Below are 17,558 nucleotides of genomic sequence, written 5' to 3' on the forward strand. Positions count from 1 at the left end.
CTTCTAACATCTTCAATATGCGCCTCGGAATTCAATAAGAAGGACGYGAGCACTTGCGTCCCCGATGTGTCTGTCTTCTTGTAGGCTACTTCGGAGCTGAGATGCCTGTGACAACGACCCAATCGTTTGACAGGCATTGGTTAATAAGAATTGAGATATCTGAGAGAGCCATGTGAGTGAGAGGTGCATCGGAGCGCGCAACCGGGAGAAGGGAATTATAATTATTATATTCAGCCCAAGCCACAACGGCCACTGCCCGCAAAAGGCATGGATTTTTTTAGGGGGCATTTTGAGGTATTATCAAGTGCTTGTCAAATTGTGAATGAGAGACTGATGAAGTGTGTGCAGCCTGCACAAGAAACAAAGCAGAGCTCATGCAACTTTTWAAAAATCATTTGGTCGCATCATGCAGCTTTAGAATGTATTAAAAACCTACACATATAGCCCAAAGTTTGTATCACAATTAAAGCTGGATAATTAACTCGAAATTAAGCATATAGGAGGACCTGTTTCTTTGTTAACCGCTCAACACAGAATAGCCGCATGCCCGCACTCCCTCAGAAATCGTTTGGGGAAAATATAATTTTCTTTATGAAATTACAGCCTGATGCGCTCGCATCTGTGAATTAAACTTCAATTGCACTACTTTCGCGTGTCCCGTTTACAGCACACAGCGGAGGAAAAGTGGACAGACATGCCACAGTCCTAGCTAGGCTAGTAAAATGTTAGTCTGGCTTTGGTTTTTAAAGCTTGACAATGAAACCAAAAAACAAAACACACTGCAAGAGAGAAATATGTAGGCCTATTACAGCAACATTTGAGCAATAGCCTAGGTTGGCTCCTCAACTACAATACATTTTGAGTGCAACATACAGCAATGCTGCAGTCAACCGCACCGGTGATCCATACAGTGCAAAAAAATGATACAAGAACCTATAGCTAAGTCTTCATTATTTGATGTCATTAAATACTTATTGATTAGGGTTGCAGGATAGTAAGCACATCTGCAAGCAGAGCAGCAAAGGCTGGACAAATATCTCATACAAAAAAGATAACATGTTAAAACGCTATATACAGCATCATATGTACATAACTGGACATTATAAAGGGCCATATTTTTTCAAATAAAATAATGGCCAGTGTTGGTCGCAGTTGCACATGTGTTTGTAAAAGCAAATAGGCTATGTCTGCAAATTCATTTTTTTCAATATGGCCATGCGCTGTTTGAGTTTGAAACCCCTGGGTTATCGTATCTATTTATGTAACTAGCTATTTATTTAGCAAGCTAAAAACACGGAGCCTAACGTAAGCTACAGTAGTTAGCTGCTGGGAGGATGTCATGACATTGGAGTGGGTGAGTGACCAATTTTTTCCCATCATATCATTTTTCATTGGCAACAACTAGAGATGCTGTAGGTGTCATTTGGTTAGCTAGCAAGAAATGTGAATCGCTTTGCTGGCTAGCTGAACTTGAACGACTGTTGTCCGCAGTTAGCATATCTCTTAATTGTCAATCAAATGTATTAGGCATCTATCAAATGGGACGGAAGGCATAGGTAAACTGCAGAAGGACGAGCAGCCTACTATTCCCCATCGTTTATCGGTGCAATTTTGACGGCCAACTAGCTGAACAGGTTTGAGTGTTTATCTAATGTTCCCTCGTTAGATTTTAGCTCATCTTAACTATGCAGATTTGAAAAGCAGAGAACTGCAGAAGTAGAGGAAGATTTCAGATGTTTAAACTTTTTGTCTAAGTTGTTGACAAAGTGGTCAAAGTAGCTGATTTGTGTCAAAAGTTGCATTGTTACATTTACAGTGAATGGAATGTTGGAAGTGATGACGTCACAATGGGGCATTTAAGAATGTTGAGGAAATGACATGAAAGTCGATGGAGGACAAAAACAAAAAGCGTACAAAATACAAAAGATATCAAAAAGTCAAAACAAGATTTTTAATCCGGAACGGTCTACACGTTTTGAAGTTAAATGACGTTTCTAGCTCAAACGGTGTAAAAGTAGCGTGACAAATGATAAATAACTTTAAGTAACACGGAACCCAAACCGGCTGCGCACGTGCGCCATCGTGCATCAATTTATTTTGCCCCACCACACCAAACGCGATCACGACACACAGGTTAAAATATCAAAACAAACTCTGAACCAATGACATTAATTTGGGGACAGGTCGAAAAGCATTAAACATGTATGGCAATTTAGCTAGTTAGCTTGCACTTGCTAGCTAACGTTAATTTGTCCTATTTAGCTAGCTTGCTGTTGCTAGCTAATTTGTCCTGGGATAAAAACATTGAGTTATTTTATCTGAAATGCACAAGGACCTCTACTCCGACAATTAATCCACACATAAAACGGCCAACCGAATCGTTTCTAGTCATCTTTCATCCTTCCAGGCTTTTTCATCGTTTATCGTTTAACTTATATGGTGATCCATCTAAACTTTCATTGTATTACCACGACTACCGGCAAAATAGTTTGTCTTTCAATCACCCACGTGGGTATAACCAATGAGGAGATGGCACGTGAGTACCTGCTTCTATAAACCAATGAGGAGATGGGAGAGGCAGGACTTGCAGCGCGATCTGCGTCWGAAATAGGAATGAATTCTATTTTAGCCCTTGGCGTCATAGACGCTCATTGGCGCGCGCGAGCAGTGTGGGTGCAATAATTGAATAACATGGATTTCTAAATGTATTTTGCGACGTGTCCGGTCTGGTCAGCATGTAAGAAGTACAGTATGGTCAAAGACGCAGACACACAGGTTCCCAACTGGGCACACTGGTTGAAATCAATGTTGTTTCAAAATAAATTAAATGTTATTTTTCACGTGTCGAATACAACAGCTGTAGCCTTTAACGTGAAGTCCTTACTTACTAGCCCTTTCTCAACAATGCAGAGATAAAAAGTAAGTAACGTAATATTCTGATCAAAAATATAAACTCAACATGCAACAATTTCAAAGATTTTACTGAGTTACAGTTAATATAAGGAAATAAATCAAATAAATCCATTAGGCACTAATCTGTGGATTTCACAACTGGGCATAGGCCCACCCACTTGGGCGCCAGGCCCAGCCAAAAAAAAAAAGTTTTTCCACACAAAAGGAATTTAATACAGACAGAAATAGTTCATTTCATCAGCTGTCCGTCCGGGTGGTGTCAGACGATCCCGCAGGTGAAGAAGCCGGATGTGGAGGTCTTGGGCTGGCATGGTTACACGTGGTCTACAGTTGTGAAGCCGGTTGGACATACTGCCAAATACTTTAAAACGACATTGGAGGTGGCTTATGGTAGAGAAATTAACATTCAATTCTCTGGTAACAGCTCTGGACATTCCTGTAGTCAGCATGCCAATTGCATGTTCGTTTAAAACTTGAGACATCTGTGGAATTGTGTTGCGTGACAAAACTGCACATTTTAGAGCACAAGGTGCACCTGTATAATGCGGTTTAAACAGCTTTTTGATAATCTATCCACCTGACAGGTGTGGCCTATCTTGGGAAAGGAGAAATACTCACTAAAAGGGATGAAACACTTTTTGTGCACAACATTTGAGATAAATWAGCTTTTTTTGTGTTTATGGAACATTTCTGGGCTCTTATTTCAGCTCATGAAACATGGGACCAACACTTTGCACGTTTATAAGTTTAKGAGTAGAAATGTGCTAAACAAGTCACAATATAAGTTTCAGGGACTCACTGTGTGCAATAATAGTGTTTAACATGATGTACCCAACACATAAGGTCCCTCAGTCGAGCAGTGCATTTCAAACACAGATTCAACCACAAAGACCAGGGAGGTTTTCCAACGCCTCGCAAAGGGCACCTATTGGTAGATGAGTAAAAATTGAAAAAGCAGACATTGAACATGCCTTTGAGCATGGTGAAGTTATTAATTACAATTTGGTATCAATACACCGTCACCACAAAGATACTGGCGTCCTTCCTAATTCAGTTGGAAGGAAAGCGCTCAGGGAATTCACCACGAGGCCAATGGTGACATTAAAATAGTTAGAGTTTAATGGACGTTACAGGAGAAAACTGAGGCTGGATCAACAACATTTTAGATACTCCACAATACTAACCTAAATGAAAAGAAGGAAGCTTGTACATAATAAAAATATTCAAAAACATGCATCCTGTTTGCAACAAGGCACTAACGTAAAACTGTAAAAAATGTAGCAAAGAAACGTTGTTTGGGGCAAATCCAACATCACTGAGTACCACTCTCCATATTTTCAAACATGGTGGATGCTGTATCATGTTATGGGTATGCTAGTTATCGGCAAGGACAAGAATGTTTTTAAACTTATTTTTATGAAAATAAACAGAATAGAGCTAAGCACAGGCAAAATACAAGACCAAAACCTGGTTCAGTCTGCTTTCCAGCAGACAGTGGGAGACAAATTCACCTTTCAGCAGGACAATGAACTTAAACACAAGACCAAATATACAGTGCATTCGGAAAGTATTCAGAGCCCTTGACGGTTTGCACCTTTAATTACGTTATAGCCTTATTCTAGAATGGATTAAATSATATTTTCCCTCAATCTACACACAACACTTCATAATGACTGGTTTTTAGAAATGTTTGCAAATGTATTACAAATAAAAAACTGAAATATCACATTTACATAAGTATTCAGACCCTTTACTCAGTACTTTGTTTTAGCACCTTTGGCAGCGATTACAGCCTCGAGTCTTCTTGGGTATGACGCTACAAGCTTGGCACACGTGTAATTGGGGACATTCTCCCATTSTTCTCTGCAGATCCTCTCAAGCTCTGTTAGGTTGGATGTGGAGCATCGCTGCACAGCTATTTTCTGGTCTCTCCAGAGATGTTTGATCGGATTCAAGTCGGGGCACTGGCTGGGCCACTCAAGGACATTCAGAGACTTGTCCCGAAGCCATTCTTGCGTTATCTTGGCTACATGCTTAGGGTCGTTGTCCTGTTGGAAGGTGAGCCGTCGCCCTAGTCTGAGGTCCTGAGTGCTCTGGACCAGGTTTTAATCAAGGATCTTTCTGTACTTTGCTCCATTCTTCTTTCCCTCGATCCTGACTTGTCTCCCAGTCTCTGCCGCTGAAAAATATCCCCACAGCATGATGCTGTCACCACCATGCTTAATCACAGGGATGGTGCCAGGTTTCCTCCAGACGTGACGCTTGGAATTCAGGCCAGAGTTCAATCTTGTTTTTCATGGTCAGAGTCCTTTAGATGCCTTTTGGCAAACTCCAAGCGGGCTGTCATGTGCATTTTACTGAAGAGTTTAGTGTCGTCTGGCCACTCTACTATAAAGGCCTGATTGGTGGATTGCTGCAGAGATGGTTGTCCTTCTGGAAGGTTCTCCCATCTCCACAGAGGAACTCTGGAGTTCTGTCAGAGTGACCATTGGSTTCTTGGTCACCTCACTGACAAAGGCCCTTCTCCCCCGATTGCTCAGTTTGGCCAGGCGGCCAGCTCAGTGGTTCCAAACTTCTTTCATTTAAGAATGATGTAGGCCACTGTGTTCTTGGGGACCTTCAAGGCTGCAGAAATTTTTGGAACTCTTCCGCAAATCTGTGCCTCGACACAATCCTGTCTCAGAGCTCTACAGACAATTCCTTCGACCTCATGGCTTGGTTTTTGCTCTGACAGCTGTGGGACCTTATATAGACAGGTGTGTGCCTTTCTAAATCATGTCCATTCAATTGAATTTACCACAGGTGGACTGTCAAGGATGATCAATGGAAACAGGATGCATCTGAGCTCAATTTCACATCTCATAGCAAAGGGTCTGAATACTTAAGTAAATAAGCGGTTCATTTTTAATACATTTGCAAACATTTCTAAAACCTGTTTTTGCTTTTTCATTATAGGGTATTGTGTGTAGATTAAATAAACAATTTTACTCATCAATTTTAGAATACGGCTGTAACAAATACAAAAAGGCACTCGCACATCTGAGCAATCTTATTTGCAGGTGCATGGCATCAATTGAACAAGATGAAGGAAAAGGAAACCGCACATCAATTTTAGAATACGGCTGTAACAAAATGTGGAAAAAGTCCAGGGGTCTGAATACTTCCATTTTGTTCAGTGTTTTCATCTTCAGTGATGAGTTTGGAGGATTAAAGTTGTTGTTGCACTAATGCTCTAGCACTAATGCTCCTGCAAGCAAATGGCAGCTGTGCACTGCACTGTCCCTTCCCTCCCCCTACACTCTAAATGGACTTTAAGACCAGTCTTTCTCCCGCTGAGGTACAGAGCATGCAGTTGTTAAGACTAACCGGATCTGGATATATAGGTCTGGATCCATTCATTGATTGTAGTCAATAAGGACAAAAGAAGAGCATTTAGATGAAAAGGCATTCAAAGCTTTAACCCATACGAGTCAGCATTCCCAAGGTGAGCAATACTCAGAAATGTTGCTGGAATACATATGACGTCCATAATAAATTATACAGATTCAACCTCAATATCTACACAACGTCAAAACAAGATAAAAATGATCGATCTCACTAACTTTTACCAAGACGGGTTAAGTTTTGTTTCTTGGTGCTAATCGTCAAAGATATTCTGCCTGCTCATTAGAACTATCAGTGTTTTTTACCTGTAGGCCCCTCACCCTCAAATGTCTTGCTCTTCCTTCTCCCCCTCTTCACTCCACTACATGACAACAGTAAGCACTCTTCATCCCCAAAGCTGCCATACTCTAACTGTATGACATGCATGCACTCCCACACAACAGTTTTCCCTCTTATTTCAAATCATGCTGTGATAGACTAAAACAGACCAATTTTCATGCAATGTGTCTTTATTAAGAATGTGCCTTGGAAGGATACAAGTATCTCTAGTGCCAGGTTTTCTTATCCATGTGATTTTGGTTGTACTTCTATAAAATTGTCATACATCAATGAAAATCAACATGCCAATATCCACATAGATTATAGTAGCCAATGGTAATACAAAGACTGCAAAAGACTAATTAACAAAGACTAGCAGACTACCTCTCCTGTCCACATTATAAGAGCTATAATGTTAACTCATAACTATGAAGACTCCACAATATATACGTTACCTTACCTGCAGAATAATATCAACTCTTGATTACAATTAATTTTAACATCTAAATACTAACAGAGGGGAAAAATGCCTAATACATTAAATCATACAGAACATTTGCATTAGGGTAGGAATTGCTGTTGATGGACTTTGAGGTCAAGGCATAGTAGTATCTAAATTAAAGGTAGTCTCAGAGACATGACCGACGCATTAAGTAAACAGCGTAGTGGGTCAATTTCTGCAACAACTAAGAGCGTGGAAGTGTGAGGCTCAACTTCTCTTCCGTGCACATGTGCAGATACTGTGTGTGACCGTGTGAGTGCGAAGCCTTGCATCTCGCTCATCAATATTGGCGATGCTGCTCATGGCAATGTCATTTCATCTACCTTAAACTTAAAGTTCCAATTTAAAATAATTCCCAATCAAAAGTGTTTGGGCAACAGGAGTTGTGGGAATGAAAGGTAGGTACTAACCAGAAACTTTGCTTGGATTCAAGGGTAGATACATAAAAAAAAAAAATGTTTATCCATCAACTTATTCACTTAATTGTGGCGTTGTTGATTGAAAATTGATTCAACATTTTAAATGCAGGGTAAAACATTTTATTTTAGCCACCGCTAAGCAAAACACTATAGGAATAACAGGGGCATAATTTGCATGTTCGAAATTTGTGGACAAATCACTTCAAGGAACTTCAAACACGTTACCATCCAGTTATGAGAGTAAAGTTATACTGTGYATCTATCCATATATGTATAAAAATCACTACAGCTGTGATGGAAACATGACGTTTCGGTCCAATTTTATAAATACCGACAGAATTTTTTTCATTCGACGTGGTGGGATCTTTTTGTGTTGGTAAAATTAAATATGCGGTGTTAACACTAGGCGCAAATATTGATATAATAACCATCATATCGAAGTAAACTTGGAGTCACGTGATGATATGGTGTGTGGTCCTCCCACTCAACTCGGGGAAACCATGCAGTTTATTAGGCTACAGATTAAATAAATGATGATGAACTTCACAGGGTGGTGAACGTTCACGGTGATGAGACACACTCCTTCCCAATAAATAGAGGGTCTTATTCAGATGACATGATGATCGATGCTCGACTGCCGTTAGAAAATTAAAATATTCTTGCTCTTATCCGTAATAATCTCATGTAGACTTGTTTATTTGTACTGTGTCTGAGATCTGTTGGCTAGAGCGCACGTACCAGAACCAGAGTAGGCACATTAACTATTAAATGCAACAGTTTGTGACAAAACTATCGGTCGAGTTAAAAATGCAATGGAAACACATTGAATTAAGCTTTAAAAATCAAATTGCGTGCACTACATCGTCAAGCACTGGTTTGTATCCGCAGCAATTCTGTTTGGTGAAAAATATTCACATTTTCTTTATGCAGATTATGAATGAAAAATCTGTCACCAAATGAATGGAAACCTGGCTACTGACTTGAGTTGATTTGGCCAAACCATTTTTACCATCAACAATGCCCCTTTTGCTTCCATTGTGTTCTAGTTAGCTGTGGCTATTTAAACAAATCTGAACCCTGCACCTAAATGCCTGGATCAATCGACAACACAATTAAGTGAATAAACCAATGAAAATGTCAAGTGAACTGAACCTTCCCTTTAAAGTCCACCACTAGATGCCCAGCATGAGGATCAGATACCCACTTGATTCAATCGGAACGATTACAGATTATATTCTCTGGGTCCCCATACACTAAATACCCAGGGCTCTTACTGTATTTCCAGTATCACCAAAGCGAAGRCTGGCAATTCATTTTATTGTGACCAGCCACAACAGTGCAGTGACTATGTAATTTGGTATATGCATGGACACACACCACGGCCATCTATCATCGATAGCTCAGTACTTCAAAAGCATCAGATTATGAAACGTGTGGTTTAAAATCTAAAACATTATCAAAAAGGTACAATAAATAAAGTTTCACTGATTCACAATGGCAGAACTTTAACAATTCACAGATGCTGTAAATAACCTGCTATGATTTGTTTAGGTTTTTCCACTTCTCTGGTCAGCAATGCTCTCATTCATTAACAGTCTAAAGGCCCATCCTCAGTGTGGAAAATGGATATAAAGTCACTGAATTACATATCATTTTGTGTTCCTCCTGCCACCCATTTTGTATCCATTTCACCTTATTTCCAGGTCCTAAGCCAAACACATGGAGATATACTGTATATTGCGGTCACCAAAAGCTTTAAAGCACAATGACAACTTTATTTTTTTGGCACAATTGTGTCCTTTACTTTGACTTTGCTTCGTGCCCAAGAAATGTTTATCCCTTCCATCTTCTCAGCAGTTGTGTGTTGGTGAGCGTCGTTCACGCCTGCCCTCGCTCTTAAATTACAAAATGGCTAACAGTAGCCTGAAAGACAGGAAGGATATGCACTGACTGAAACTAGAATCTAAGCCTATTGAGAAATGAAAGGGGAATTCTTCCTCTGAAATTAATTTCTTCTGAGTTTCTATTGCACGGCAAATCCCTCAAGCACCTTCATGTACCGATGGGAGTTTAATGCCAAGCTGAATTTCTGATGTGTCCTTTCGTCAGGGCAATGAAGGATGGACTAAGCAGACATTTTGTTGTCCTCCAATGATTGTAGGTAATCAAGCTCTGAAACAATCCTCCCAGTTTCTCATACATCGATCACACCTCCTTTGAACAATCTCTTCTGTTGTTGTTGTCATCCTCTCTCACTACATCTCGTTTTCGGTCTGTCTCTCTGATCATGGCCAGTGGTTGAGGTAATGGAGCCTTGTCAAGGACAGTGTTCAGTGTTGGGCAGAATACAAAGTAAGGGATTATTCCGATCGTCTGTTTCTCCACTGCAAGATCCATCATTGGAGAAGCCCAGACCAGTTCGGAGGGGAAGCATCTTTGCATATCGTTTTTTCATTAACAAAGGATTTACGTAATATCAATTATAGAAAGGTATGTAATATCAGGTGTATAATATTCATAGCATGTCCAGTTAATGACTACACTGTAAGAGACGGTAAAAAAGGAACAGTCAGCTAGATAGATCCCGTTTCCCGGATATCCAACTGTTAGATCCTGTTTCACGGCAAGACGATACTCAGGATTTCACATTTACTAAAAAAGAAAAAAAGGAACACATCAGCAGTTAGTTAAGCAATTTTTCATTCTGCCAGCTCAATATGGAAGTAGAAGCAAACAGAGCTAAAGAGAACAGTTACATAACGTATCAAAAAGGGCTACCGGCCCTTTACCTCCAGTTGTGTGTACAATATGCAAGTTTTAGTTCCAGTCGCTGCTCTCAGTGAGTTAATTAGGACATCTCTTTGGCTTAAGACCCGACGGGATGGACATTTTTTCCACATTCAAAAACAGCCAAAGTACTGTTGTTAAGCATTTGATTGAACTTAAGTGAACTAAACAATCCCACATGGGTCATTTCATTTGAGTGATTGACCCAGCTTATGGCTGTGTGAGTATTTTTGGAGTGAGCCAGTGGACACACACAAAAGTCCTGGGCCCAGTTTCCCAAAACGCATCTTAAGGCTAAGAATATTGTTAGAACCTTTGCACGAGCAAAATCTCTGAGCTGTTTCGCAAAAACATCATTATCAAAGTTGCACTTAACATTTGAGTTAATTAGCAGACGCTCTTATCCACAGCGATTTAGCGGAGCAAATAGGATTAAGGGCCTTGCTCAACGGCACAGAGATTTTTCACCTAGTTGGCTTGGGATTCCAAGCAGCGACCTGTCGGTTACTGGAGCAACACTCTTAGGCGCTAGGAGCATCACTTAAACGCTTGTTATTTACCAACTGCCTCAGACCGCTAAGTGAGTCGTTAGATGCTCTTTTGCATCACTTTATACACAGAGGTTCTCCACTAAACACAGAATCAAGCTTTTTATCTGGTCTCTCAGTGACCTCTGATAACTTCAGAACGAAGTTGACTACAAATACAAAGTCTCCAATGTCTTTGCAAWTGTTACGAGCAAAGGATAACGACATGTTTCAAACGAAAACCGAGATGACTGCATTAAAAAATAAACAGTATAGACTACATAGGCCTATAMATTTTTTTGTTTGTTGTTGAAATCAATTTCATGTTCAGTCAACTGAGTTCTATTTAGCTAAATGTAGGCTACACTTTGTCATTTTTGCCTCAAGATATTTCATGATCTATAACATGTGCGCAATGATGTGCCAAATCTGTGATTTTGTGCATTATAGGGTAGGCTAAGCATTCGAATAAGCCACCTCAATATTTGCAAACTTATAGGTGATAACATCGCTCTAGGAGCTGATCCATCATAAATATGGTGAAATAATTCTAATGTTAAGGTCAAATTCGAATGGAAAAAGCTGATGAGAGCAGCGCAGTTTTTTTTTTTTTTTTTTTACACAAGTAAAAAATAACGACACACTTAGCGAACGTTCTTTCCGCGCGGAGTTTTGGGAAGCATGTTACATCTTCGGGAAGTTGTCGGAAACGACGTGTCGTTAAAAACACTCGTTAGCCTAAATTCCATTGCTATAGGGAAACTGGGCCCTATTTGATTCCTCTAAAACGCAGCCTTCCTTGCTCCCTGTAGATCAGGGCTGTCAAACTCATTCCATGGAGAACAGTGTCTGCTCATTTTTGTCATTACCTTTTAAATTTGTCTCCAATGAAGACCTAGACAACCACATGAGGGGAGTTCCTAACTAATTAGTACAACGGAAGGGGTGAAAATCCGCAAACACTTCATGGAATGAGTTTGACACCTGTGCTGTAAATGACCAATGATCTTTAAGTGATTGGATGATTAGATAAGTGAAATCAAAGTGATCACCCTAATGTTTTTGGGAAGGATATCAAACCCTCATAAGTCCCATAGGCCCCTGAGCTTAAGTCCATGCATTAGCTCTGGGAGCTAACAAGTCTTCAGGTCTCAGGCATGGTTACTCATCACACAAGCGTAATTAACAGAACCCTTTTTGGTACACTTTCACTAATCCAAATGAGACATCAGGGAAGGAAGGAGGATTGCATTTCAAGTCCTCGAAGAGTGCCAGCCATGGGATTTGTTGGAAAGGCTTTGAGACTTCTGGTAGGATTCAGAAATTAAGAGAGTAGGGCCCGTATTCATAGTCTTGAGTAGGAGTGTTGATCTAGGATCAGTTTTGTCTTAAAGATCAAAGACAAAACTGATTCTTGATCAGCACTCCTACTCTAACTCTTTATGACTACAAGCAAACAGAGGTTGGCCAACTGTGATACTCACTCGCCAGGTTTACAATGCAGGCAATGATGATGACTGTCCCTCCTATCAGTGACACTGTAGAGAGCATCCTGGCGAGACGACCCAATCGTCGAGCTCCATCCAGGTTGCCCTGCTCCAGACTGTTCTTGGACTAGGAAAGGAGGAAGGAAGCAGTTGGTTAGTTATGGACTGCTTAAAGGCCCAGTGCAGTCAAAAATATGATTTTACCATGTTTTATAAACACTACATGACCAAAAGTATGTAGACACCTGCTCGTCGAACATCTCCTTCCATTATCATGGGCATTAATATGGAGTTGAACTGACGTGTTGGAAAGGTGGCATCCTATGATGTTGCCACGTTGAARGTCACTGAGCTCTTCACTAAGGCCATTCTACTGCCAATGTTTGTGTGCATGGCTGTGTGCTCAACTTTACACACCCGTCAGCAACAGGTGTGGCTGAAATAGACAAATCCACTAATTTGAAGGGGTGTCAACATACTGTTGCATATACAGTGCATTCGGGAAGTATTCAGACCCCTTGACCTTTTCCACACTTTGTTACGTTACAGCCTTATTCTAAAATTATTAAATTGTTTTTTCCTTCATTAATCAACACAAAATACCCCATAATGACAAAGCAACATTTAAAAAATAATTTTTAAAATCACATTTACATAAGTATTTCAGACCCTTTACTCAGTACCTTGAATTACCTTTGGCAGTGATTACAGCCTTGATTCTTCTTGGGTATGACGCTACAAGCTTGGCACACCTGTATTTGGGGAGTTTCTCCCATTCTTCTCTGCAGATTCTCTCAAGCTCCGTCGGTTTTTTACAGGTCTCTCCAGAGATGTTCGATCTGGTTCAAGTCCGGGCTCTGGCTGGGCCACTCAAGGCCATTCAGAGACTTGTCCAGAAGCCATTCCTGCGTTGGCTTGGCTGTGGGCTTACGGTCATTGTCCTGTTGGAAGGTGAACATTTGCCTCAGTCTGAGGTCCTGAGAGCTCTGGAGCAGGTTTTCATCAAGAATCTCTCTGTACTTTGCTCCGTTCATCTTTCCCTCAATCCTGACTAGTCTCCCAGTCCATGCCGCTGAAAAACATCCCCACAGCATGATGCTGCCACCACCATGCTTCACCGTAGGGATGGTGCCAGGTTTCCTCCAGATGTGACGCTTGGCATTCAGGCCAAAGAGTTCAATCTTGGTGTCATCGGACCAGAGAATCTTGTTTCTCATAGAGTCCTTTAGGTGCATTTTGCCTCCAAGTGGGCTGTCATGTGCCTGTTTTTTACTGAGGAGTGGCTTCCGTCTGGCCATTCTACCATAAAGGCCCAATTGGTGGAGTGCTGCAGAGATGGTTGTCCTTCTGGAAGGTTCTCACATCTCCACAGAGGAACTGGAGCTCTGTCAGAGGGAGCATCGGGTTCTTGGTCACCTCCCTTAACATGGCCCTTCTCCACCGATTGCTCAGTTTGTCCTTGTGGCAAGCTCTAGGAAGAGTCTCGGTGGTTCCAAACTTCTTCCATTTAAGAATGATGGAGGCCACTGTGTTCTTGGGGACCTTCAGTGCTGCAGACATTTTTTGGTACCCTTCCCCAGATCTGTGCTTTGACACAATCCTGTCTCGGCGCACTACGAACAGTTACTTCAACCTCATGGCTTGGTTTTGCGATGACATGCACTGTCAACTGTGGGACCTTATATAGACAGGTGTGTGCCTTTCCAAAATATGTCAAATCAATTGAATTTACCACAGATAGACTGCAATCATGTTGCAAAAACATCAAGGATGATCAATGGAAACAGGATGCACCTGATGTCAACTTCAAGTCTCATAGCAAAGGGTCTGAATACTAATGTAAATAAGGTATGTTMTTTTATTTTCAATACGTTCGCAAAAAAATTATAAAAACCTGTTTTCGCATCATGAGGATTTTTAATCCATTTTAGAACAAGGCTGTAATGTAACAAAATGTGGAAAAGGGAAAGGGGTCTGAATAGTTTCTGAAGGCACTGTATAGTGTTTATTTCCACACTTTGAGGTTGGAATAATACTGTGAAATTGTGAAAATTAATGATAATGCCCTTTTAGTTTAAGAGCCGTTTGAAAAGACCACCTGAAATTTCATCCTGTTTTAGTGGGACGGATTTTTGGCTTTCCAAGGTGACCATGCTGTAAATTAGTTAATAGACCAATAAGAACAATTATTTCAAACCTCTCTGCCAATAACAGCTATTTTTCAGCTTTCACCTGCACACTCAGACCACTTCCAGATAGTTCTAGTAAACAACTCACCCGTTGCTAAGAAGCTATTTTTGTTTCTTTTGACCAGAAAGGTACTTAATTGTTACCCAGAAATRGTTTAATAGAGATAAAAACAGACTAACACTAACTGCACAAGGTATTCTGAAGCCAGACACAAAGCTGGTAGCTTGGTCCCAGATCTGTTTGTGCGCTCTTGCCAACTCCTATGGTTATGAACTGGCATGACAATGACCATAGAGGTTGGCTATACACCACAAACAGATCTGGGACCAGGCTACAAAGCTGGTGCTAACCGTCAATAACACCACAGCAGTCTAAGATGAATAGAAGTAGTTTCTGATAAAGRTACAGACATTTCTGATGAATATGAAACCACAAGCATAAAGGCAAAGGTCTTCAAAGCTGTACTAAAAATAGTATTTAGCAAACATTGCAGATCATTTGACACTAAAATGTGACAGAAAGARGAACACAGTTGTCTAGCAGTAGTCCTGCAGTTCAATCCCCGGTCTTGCCACTCCCTTACTGTGCTATAATCCTTCTCACCAATCTCCCCATCTACATTTCTAACCTGTCAAAAGAAAGAGGCTTACCATAACAGAGTAGACAAACCCCACAATGTTGATTGGCCAGACAGGGCAGAAGCAAGCCAGCACAGCCAGTATTAGGTAGTCTTTAGGCTTGGCTCTGTCAATGGGTGGGTTGGTGGCGATGCTGGAGTGGCGTGAGATGGAGGGCCGTGGGGAGAAGGCGGTGTAGCCGATGGAACCGGCACGACTCCCCTTCCGGGTCTTGCTGTTGTGGGGGTGGTGGGAGTAAGAAATGGACTGCTGCCTTCTGGGAGGTGAGGAGATGACTGAGGAGGTGGTGTCAGCAGGGGCTGGGTGTATACCATTACCTAGAGAGGGGGGGGGGGGGRTGTGGATGAAAGGCATCAGTAAATGATTGAACTAGTGTCCCCTGAGCACTAGTAGACCAGAATCTTATGTTAAATGGATTTGACATGCCCCGAACTAACCGTCCAAGCAAGCGTATGCTGTACAACTGTCCTGGATTCCGCAGGCACACAATTAACTTAAATGAGTCCGAGCTTAAAAAGCTTGGGCTGTGTGGTCTAGTAGTTAGTGCCGCAAACCCTGGCACAAAAAAACAGTCGGCATGGGGTCAAATCCGACCCAGTGCCCTTCTGACTTGCAACTCTGCTTACTTTCCTATCTTCTCTCCACTATCCTACGCACCAATAAAATACGTAAGGAGCGGGACTGCGCCACTGCATAAAAATGTTTTATCATGTCTTACTGTTCTCCATTTTCTCATTGATCACAATGACCAGTTCCCCAGCCGTGGCTTGGCTCAGGCAGGGCCCAAAGCTGGTGGTGGTGCTGTGGATCTCTTGTTCCTCCATCTCTGGTGGGGACGTGACAGTCACAGCGATGATGGGAGCTGGGCTTAACAATGATGCATCTTGGTCCAATAGGGACGGCTGTTCCTCGCCTGGCCAAATGGCGGGGGCTGGGTTCGTGTTTGTGTTCAGAGCCATGTTGATAACAAAAGAGTGTGTTTGTGGGCTTCTGCTTACCTTCTATACACCTGGGGGTTAGACAAAGGGGTTGAACAAAGACAAAACAAACCCTGCTCACCAACTATTGTTTACACTCTGTTCAGAGCAMTTTGGTATTTTACTTATTGAATCTGTACTCACTGGCATATGAGCGCAGATTATAATCATAACCTTTAGTATTCCGGGGGACTTAGGGTCTGCCGAGAAATTATGACCAGTTTTTTTCTCTCCCAATGCTCTGCTTATGTAATAGTAAATATAACAGGAAAGGCTAAGAGGCCAAACAGCTATTTTAAACACTGATCTGGACCTTTACCGCACAGGGGAGAATTAATACAAAAAATAAAAGGACGGTGTATTGAATAATAAATTGATGACAACATTTTATTATACATTTTTAAAGATATAAAAAAAGGCAGCTGGGCCATGTTTTTATAAAATAATGCTAATAATATTATTGGCAAAAGGTCTATGTACAGGTGTGTACAGACCTGCTAGTATTTCTTGACGTGTTCATAACCACTTTCTGAGCACAATGGGGTATATGATTGCAGGCTACTTAGCACAGAACAATGGGACAAAAAAATATATATTAAAAAAAAAGGTAACAGGGACAAAGCCACAGGGAAGAGTGAAGACATATGGAAGGAGAGTGAAAGGGGAGGGGGATTATACAGCTACAATTATGGGCTAGAGCATTGAATGCAAATKATAAAAAGCAAACGTTTACCAAAAGGGAAATGACTGTGGCAAAAAAACGATGCACATGCAGCAATGTAGGCTTGCATGGAAAACATAAAAAAACGGGATAGGACATAAGTACCCAAATTCTCAATTCAAAGCCGTTATCACGGCCTATTGGCATTCTACACAAAACGTTGTATTGAGGATAATGGCATAAGCAAATTGACGATGGTAAAATATTATCAACTCACCTTTTATCCAACGGATTCTTCAAAATACCCGAAATGACCCGTGATTTTGCATGATAGTATTTTCATAAGCGAACCCAATTGCATTCAGCGATTTATTATTCGTTACAGCCTTCAGTATGTTTGCATGCGCAACTCTAAAGTATGTTCCCCAAATACGCGCATCTCTTTTGCAATATTCTGGAAGACGTGTACAGTACTGAATTACGTGATGTAGAGCCCTTTCGAAATGCTGCGCTTCGGGGGTGGGGAGGGTGCAGAGAATGTGGATCAGATAAGAGGGGGAAAGCGTGAAATGAATAAACTGAAATAAACCCAGCCTACGTGCAGGGGGAGGGATGGATTGACAGCGCAGCACCCGACAGAAACRCATCCTTTTTGTCGAATGCCTAATTTCCCAATGCCACATTTACGCGATAAAACGATTGCCAACAGTTTACTTCAACGCCTTCCCATATTAAGGTATGTGTAATAATTAGGG

The 17,558-nt window shown here is 41.2% G+C and overlaps 1 protein-coding gene across 1 annotated transcript; it reads right to left on the minus strand.

Annotated features, from left to right (window-relative positions):
- Positions 1-6,788: 6,788 nt before the first annotated feature.
- On the minus strand, positions 6,789-17,553 carry prrt2 (proline-rich transmembrane protein 2). The gene is made up of 5 exons (XM_024007555.2): positions 17,081-17,553; positions 15,884-16,174; positions 15,178-15,482; positions 12,335-12,464; positions 6,789-10,188 (listed from the first exon to the last, which is right to left on the minus strand). Exons 2-5 carry the CDS (start codon positions 16,122-16,124, stop codon positions 10,172-10,174), a joined length of 693 nt encoding a protein of 230 aa, XP_023863323.1. The 5' UTR covers positions 16,125-16,174; positions 17,081-17,553; the 3' UTR covers positions 6,789-10,171.
- Positions 17,554-17,558: the final 5 nt, after the last annotated feature.

The sequence above is a fragment of the Salvelinus sp. IW2-2015 genome, linkage group LG18 (genome assembly GCF_002910315.2).
Source record: "Salvelinus sp. IW2-2015 linkage group LG18, ASM291031v2, whole genome shotgun sequence".
NCBI classification, from domain to species: Eukaryota; Metazoa; Chordata; class Actinopteri; order Salmoniformes; family Salmonidae; genus Salvelinus; species Salvelinus sp. IW2-2015.

Bases quoted from the DNA above. Each gene is read 5' to 3' on its own strand.
- prrt2 (XM_024007555.2), bottom strand. From the start codon at position 16,124: ATGGCTCTGAACACAAACACGAACCCAGCCCCCGCCATTTGGCCAGGC. The intron at 15,483-15,883 runs GTAAGACATGAT...CCCCCTCTCTAG, and splicing joins CAATGAGAAAATGGAGAACA to GTAATGGTATACACCCAGCC. The intron at 12,465-15,177 runs GTAAGCCTCTTT...CTCCTTTCCTAG, and splicing joins GGTTTGTCTACTCTGTTATG to TCCAAGAACAGTCTGGAGCA.